At 40.7% G+C, this 7,523-nt stretch overlaps 1 protein-coding gene across 1 annotated transcript; it reads left to right on the top strand.

The window, feature by feature from the left end:
* Window positions 1–317: 317 nt before the first annotated feature.
* Window positions 318–7,454, top strand: LOC134882383 (evC complex member EVC). The gene is made up of 20 exons (XM_063910031.1): window positions 318–765; window positions 859–972; window positions 1,167–1,259; window positions 1,595–1,821; window positions 1,937–2,021; window positions 2,192–2,290; window positions 2,408–2,536; window positions 2,623–2,784; window positions 2,890–3,106; window positions 3,728–3,876; window positions 3,962–4,060; window positions 4,141–4,353; window positions 4,800–4,909; window positions 5,078–5,279; window positions 5,413–5,637; window positions 5,872–6,007; window positions 6,180–6,282; window positions 6,384–6,510; window positions 6,622–6,718; window positions 6,803–7,454. The coding sequence occupies exons 1-20, from the start codon at window positions 586–588 to the stop codon at window positions 6,949–6,951; spliced, it is 2,916 nt and encodes a 971-aa protein (XP_063766101.1). The 5' UTR covers window positions 318–585; the 3' UTR covers window positions 6,952–7,454.
* The last annotated feature ends 69 nt before the right edge of the window (window positions 7,455–7,523 follow it).

Genomic DNA, 7,523 nt, shown 5'->3' with positions numbered 1-7,523 from the left:
TTGGGAAAAAACGGATAACTCCTCCGTCAAGCCCCGTTAATAACAAAGTGCACACATGTGTTTCCGGTAAAGCCTTTCAGAATAAAACAACGTAGGATAGCCGTGAGGAATCGGACACCATTGACACCTAAAATATACATATCATATCGCAAATAGACCACATTTATACCTCGTGAGTAATTATATTATCAACATGTATTTGCATAAGAGTTTTTTTTATAACAAAAGCCATTAAAGTGCTTTTATGTTGAAGGCTAGTTTTTCTGTTTCCGTCCAAATGTGAGCTAGCTCTCTTGTCCTGACGCAGCTTGGTCCTGCTCTTAGAATCTTCGTGCACTCATTGGCCAACATCTGCGTTTGTCTTTGTGAGAAAGAAGTTTTACTGGAAGAAGTTGTACAAAATTGTAGGTTGTTTTTGTTTCAAAATCAAAAAAAAATCTGAGAAAAAACGTGTAAAACTTAAGAGCATGAAACTTTGGCGTGAACAGCAAGAAGCTACTTTCTTCGAGATGAGTTGATAACGTTAGCTGGATGATGTTGACAAAATGCTAACAAACGTAACATTAGTTTTCCCAGTTTGAAGAAATGACAGAGCAGGACGTGATAGCGGGATGCAGCATTGACGTATTGGTCAGTTTCGCAGAGTCACTGCACATCTACACAGGACTTTTAACTGTGGCTACAGTGTGTGGAGGGCTTTCGGGAATATTAGCTGCTGCTCTGTTATATGTCTTCTGCCTGAAGCCTTTGCTGTTGACGAGACAAGTAAGCAAATCCACTGCACAGTCTTTTTCTTTACCAGGTTTACATCATATTACGCCCTTGAACTTAACATATTTTCGTGTATCATCCCATTAGGGTCACAATGCTAGGCGGCTGCTTGAGCCCGATGATGGAGAATTAGACAACAACCAAAGTGATTGTATCAGCAACAGCAGGAAGGAGGCTCCAAGTGGCACCACAAAGGAAAAAGTAATATACCATGTTCAACTGTTACTTACCTAGTGAAATATATACTGCTAAATTGATGTAAAATACCTGAAAATGACAAAATGTTGTGTGATGTGTGGCACAGGACTCTGAATGCTTATTTTAGGGTTACCAATGTGTGATGCTTAATAATTACCTTCCCACTAACAGTATAAGTCTGTTTACTTATTGTCCAGGTCCAGGAAAAGAAACAGCCACCCGTGAGCAGCGATGTGGCTGCATTTGCATCAAGAGCAAAGGTGGTTTATCCCATCAACCAAAAATACAGAGTAAGTCTATCATAAATTATGACATATACTTTCTGTTAGGTACACAAAGTAATAGACACCTAGCAAAACAGATTAAATTAAGGCTCATGTAATGGGTCAACCATTTTCCTTTTCTTTTTTAAGCACAAATAACTATAAGTTGTAGTGTGAATTTAGTATACTAAATGGTATCAAATCAAGAAAAAAGGTTTAGCAAAATGTATGCTGTTCAATAAAAGGGGTTGCATAACAGCAGATAGTAAACTAATATTAAGTAAGGTAGAAAATATTGTGTTGCAATCAGTTGGTGTATTGTGCTTAAACATTCACCTGCAAGCTTTCCCTGAATCTGTCAGCCTTTAGCAGATGGAGCGTCCAATCCATCACTGCACGAGCACTCCAAGTTGCCAGCAATGCCTAACAATGACTCATCGTCCTCCACTGACGGAGACTCTCTGAGCCAAGAGCAGGACAACGATGACAACAGCAGTCAGTTTATCTCGTCCTCGCTGGTTCCCAAGAGCCTGCAGAACCAGAGCTTCATCAGGGTCTCTCACTACCCTCAGACACTGACACAACAAGGGTAGGAACCAGAGGTCTTTGAATGTTAAGCCATACCCGTAAATCTTAACCTAACAGCAAGTTTGCACAAACCCGAGTTTGCCGGATGTGAAGATATTTATTTTTTGTCTCTACAGTTTTGAAGGCAGGATCAGCCTTTACTGTTTGGCCCTGCAGGATATACAACAACAGTGCTCCCAGCTTCAGGAAGAAAAATGTCTTGTGAGTTTTTGTCATCTTGGTTTAATAAAATAGTTAAAAAGTTTGTATGTATATATTAAACTTTATTCACTGAAGTTAATTAATGACACAATCATATTTCTTTAAATTTGTCAGAGTTAAAAGTGCAGAAATGGTTTAATTCTCCCTTATTACTTTTATTCTGCAAATAGATGTTTCTTCAAATGCTAAAAGTAATATTCAGCAGCCGTTTTCCAAAAGACAAAAATGATGCTGAACTCTCCAAGAATATTCTTCAAATTCAAGAAAAGGTACAGAAAGATCAAATGTATCTTACAAATCTATACATACACACTAAAATACTTTCTTTTGTAGGTTCACTAACAAAGATTTTAAACCATAACAAATATTGTTGTGTTTAATTTCAGGAACTGAATGAACTAAAGAAACAGTTGCCAACTGGCCACAATGACAGTGAGAAAGATTACAATGCTCCCTGTACTTTGGAGGAAATAGAGAGAGCCCAAAAAGATCTTCTTGAACGTGGCCTTCAAGTGGTAAAAGCAAAGAGATAGTTTGGTAAACCACCTTTACTTACACTGACTGTTCTGAAGGGAAAACTAATGTTGGTGTCTCATTACAGTCCAGAGGTTTCAGCAGACAGGTGGAGGACATGTGCCAGCATCTGCTGAAAAAGAACAGCATTTTCTCTTCAGATGAAGCTCAGGAAGTGATTCTCTCTCTGATCAAGACTCTTCTGTTAGTAGAGAACCACCTGATGAACACACAAGAAGCGGATCTCAATGTAATGCAATACTAGCTATTGATTGGCAGAGCATTCACTTCACTTTTAATCTTAATATGGGGAACATTATATACTAATGGGAAAGTTGCTTTCCACTTCCCTTAGCGGATCCAGGAGAAGTTGCTGTGGTGGGAGGAGCTGGCGGGGCTTATTCAGTCCCAACCTGCCTTGCTGAAGAGGGAAGTGTCTCTAAGGCAGGGCTTGATAGCAACAACACTGGAGCAGCTCACGAGCGATGATGTGTTGAGCTTTAGCCACATGGAAAAGATCCTTTCAGAGGTTCAGGTCACTCTGACCGAAGGTCTTCAGCAGTGCACTGAGGGTAAGATGCAAGTAAAATAGTTTCAGTGTAATCAAAGTAAATTCACTGAAAGGTATCAGGTCAAAAGACAATAGACAGAAGGAATTTCATAGATATCATATTTTTGGTAAATCAATGTGATGGTAAAAGCAAAAAAACACTTTAGTTAGTAATGCACTTCTTCAAATACTAACCAAATATATGTGAAATTCTCTTACAACATACTCAACTAGTTCTGGCAGGTATCAGTGGACAATGTCTAGCCTACTTTTTAAAATTGAATGACGTACACTCTCAAAATAGACCCTTTTCTGGGAATCCTCTTTAGCTCCTTAAATAAGGCCAGGTTCTTCCAGGTCAGCATATAATATCCTGCCTATTATTGCAGCCCAGCCTCATGCTTAATCTTCCAGCAAATTACTGAAGACAGCTTGTTGTTTCTGAAAAAAAAAAAAAGGTCCTGGAAGGCATTCAAATCACAAATAATTTAACAATATAAAGACGTTGCCGTACATAGATTATATTGAATATAGTCACTCAGAACATCGTGCATATTATAAGAACAATCAGTTTTTATTATCATGTTATACCATAGCCTTCCAACTGGCGCTGGGTTTAAATTAGAAATGTTATCATGTTTAGAGTGCACGAGGAAGACAAAGCAGCTGGTGAATGACAAGTGCAGCCGAATGGAGTCAAAGAGGAAGAAGCTTTTGAGGAGCCAGATCAAGGAGAAGAGCCGCGCCCTGGAATTGAAACAGCCTCACGGAGACATCCAGCAGCTCACCAAGGTCAGAACATTTTGCTCTGTTACCTCACTATCTACATCTGCTTGTTTGTTGACCCACTGATATCTGATCCTTAACCTTCATTCAGGTGTATCTGGAGCTGCTGATGAAACACAGGCAGCAGATTTCTGATTTGGCGCAGCAGCAGGAAAACAGGGTGGCTGAATCCCTCTGTGACTATTGGAAGGTAAAACATACTGCAGTCTCTTTTTTAGTGCATTGTTTTGCGTATTTATTTTATTCTTATGTATGTTTTTGTGTTTTCAGAAACTCCGTACCTCCTGGTCAAAAAAGATCGGAGAGCAAGCCAAAGATGTGTTTCTCACCTCTGTCGCTGCCCAGTCAAACGTCTCAGCTGAGCGCTGCGAGAGGCTGTGGTTGGATCTGGAGCAGGAGCTGGCGGAGCAGCTGCTGCAGGCGGAGTGCACCACCAAGCTGCAACTGGAGGACATGAGGGCGCAGCTGGATAGAGATGGACAGGTAGACATACAGCTACTCCATCAATGATTATAAGCAGGTTCATTTTTAAACTGTGTCTCTTAGATCTAGGCAAATGCATTTGTTTATTTGATAAGGACCTCACAACTGCATTTGAAGTCCCTAGGCAGGTAACAAAAACAGAAACATTAAACGTCAGAATATACAAATCTACATTACACAAGTACAAAAGACAAATTACTCGTCTACATGTCAAGATAGAGGTGATCACAGTATTCATTTGCGTTAAGCAATTGTTTGAGATGGTTCCCAAAAGTATGATAAGTAGGGCACTCCCTTTTTGCGTGTAATTAGCCGTTCCAATGTCAGCTTTCCTTTACTGACAGCAGCACAGTTTGTCCATATGGGGTGTGCACATATACCTTGAGATAATTGCAAAAGTATAATCCTGCTTTCCATTGTTTTCTAACTGAGCATTTTCTCTGTAGGTGTGGAGTGAGGAGATGGCTTTGGTGCAGGCCTGCCTCAAACATCTGAGTGAGCAACAGATGACCATCCTCAGAGCCATGCTGGCCAGACAGAGCTACACGCTCAACAGGTGAGATTGGAAAACGTCTGTCCATAAGTAGCTATGGCGTAGGAAGGTTGTAAAAGAGTTCCTGATGTATTAAAAACAGATTTACAACCAAGCCATATCCACTTATACAATATCCAAATCAATCTTTATGAGATACTCGGAAATAATGCAATGCCATTTTCTTCCCAGCCACGTGGGGATGTTGATGGAGAAGAAACATGAGCACCTGTTGGTGGTGGTGCAGAGGTACTTTGTGGTCAGGCACTTCTGTCTGCACATGCTGAAGGAGATGAGACTGTCCAAGCTGAAGTCACTGTCTCAGACTGATTTCAGAGCTGTGCTAATGGAAGATCCCAGTAAAAGCCAGTCCTGTGTCAATTCAACTCTCAAGGTGGGAGAAAAAGATTAACACATTTAGGTACCTAATAATCATTGCAAGATACAGTATGTGTCCTCCTATTTATTTATCTAAAGTAATAGCTTAACAGCTGATTGAACCCTTGTGTTGTGCTTACCAATCACAGAATAGCAGTGCTAGCCTAGCAGAGAGGCACCTGGGTCCAGAGAGTCAGCTGGTGGGCCACAGCTTCCAGCAGGAGTTCCTTTCTGAACTGGAAACGGGGACAGAGCTTCTACAGAGCCATGCACAGCTAGTGCTAGGCAACGCCCTCAGCCAAGCCATCCAACAGATGATGGAGACCCAACCTACTGAGTCGCAGGGTTCTCCGAAACAGGACGATGGCTTGAAGGTAGAGTTGGGGAGATACTGTACATTTGAATCAACCCAGCTACAGAAGAAAAAGAAAGTTTCTAATGATTTGTTTTCCAAGTCTGATATTATTAATTCACCTGTGTTTATGACCTTAAACAACCCTGAATATACCTTTTTAAAACAGAAGAAAAGTTTTACCCGGTGAAAAACGTTTTTCTCACTTGGGGGTTTTGTACTTAGCATATAAGAGTAACACGTTTTTCCCTCTTAGCGCCACCTGATAGAGACTGCCTCTGAGAGCGTGTATGTGACCAAAGATTCCCTCACTGCACTGGTCCAAAGCTACTATTCCCAACTACAGGACATCATCAAAAAATTACAGCAGGATCAGGAAAACATCAACCCAGGTGAGATCAACAATCACAACTCACATGCACTTGTCTAATTCTGTAAAAAGTATAACCTACCTTGTTATGTTTTCATTCACTGTTAAGGCTGCATCATTTAAGTAGCCAGCAGAAGATACACATTTGAGTAGAAAAAGTTGCAAAATCCACTGTGTTGGTTCTGTTTGTTCAGAGGTGAAAGAGAAACAAGAGAGCAGCAGTCAGCTAAGCAGATCCTTGCTGAGGGAGCTGGTGAACTGGGGCAAGAAACCCACCTCTGCTGAGTTTCAACAAAGGTGCAACAACCGCACACAACACTGATCTTCTTCCCTCCACAATTGTGTTACTCTTAAATAGATCAAATCAAAATAACATGGTTTGTTTTCTTGTGTGTCAGGGTTGAACTCCACAAGAGGAAGGTGCTGGAGCAGTGTGATCTGGACCAGGAAATGATATATGAGGAACTGAGGCGGAAGAAAGTAACCCAGGATCAGAACATGGAAAAAATCAAATGGCAGATCATGGTTAGGATGCTTCATTTTTCTTCTGTACTTCCCTGTCTGACAATAGGTTTATGACTTGATGAACGATCCTGCAATTCGTTTTTGTAAGCACTTTGTTTTTGTGTCCATTAGGACGCAGAAGAAGGCTTTATAAGTGAGATGGCGGCCTTGGCCCGAGTTTCCCTCCGCAGTCCTGACCCAGAACCCAGCGGTGAAGAGGACAACAATGGTAAGGGCCTTTTTCGCTCAGATAGTTAATAAACTGTATATGCCGTCCTCTGTCTCTGTCCTTCATGGTGTCATATTTCAACAGGTTACCAGGGTGCTGCTATATTGGACCTGCTTGCACTGAACCCAGCCTTAGATCCAGCCTTGAATCCTTCTCTGACACCAACAGTTGTAGCTCCCGTGATGAAAACCAAACCAAAGAAGAAAAGAGAACGAGAATCTCATCTCAGCTGAAACCTTCACATTTTACATATTCATGTCTTGCTGGTGCAGTATGAAATAATGCCACTACTGTTCTGTTTCCTTGTGCACAGTGACTCGACTGGCGTATGTAGTTTGTTAGAAAAAAATAGGGTCAACAAAGTCTGTGGATTATCTTGAGCAACTGGGTCATGTTTTTGGGGCTCTGAGCACCACAAGCCAAGTGGCATCACTGGGTCACTAACACCAACACCATCTCGATAAATAGCTCTGCAGGTTAAAGGGAAAATGTGTATTTTTGCCTTTTTAAGTAAGAGGTATTTGTACGTTATTGAATGTTCAGTCTAATCTTGAAGTGTTTTGCTGAAATCGTTTTACAATGTCAAAAAAGATACTATACTATATTTGTACTCGTTTTATAATGTTGTTTACCATTTACCATCAAATAATGCAATAAAAATATAAAGGCATATTATCTTTTGAATGCATTATTTATCTTTTGTACTTTTCCCCCGGTATACAGAAGTACCATGCTAAAGGGCCTGCAGTAATAAATTATTGTCATAAACCTACACCCTCATAACATGGCTCATTCACCTCATTGA

Source organism: Eleginops maclovinus, chromosome 20 (genome assembly GCF_036324505.1).
Source record: "Eleginops maclovinus isolate JMC-PN-2008 ecotype Puerto Natales chromosome 20, JC_Emac_rtc_rv5, whole genome shotgun sequence".
NCBI classification, from domain to species: Eukaryota; Metazoa; Chordata; class Actinopteri; order Perciformes; family Eleginopidae; genus Eleginops; species Eleginops maclovinus.
Note: the sequence above shows the minus strand (reverse complement) of the source record. Positions and strands in the feature narration are given on the sequence as shown.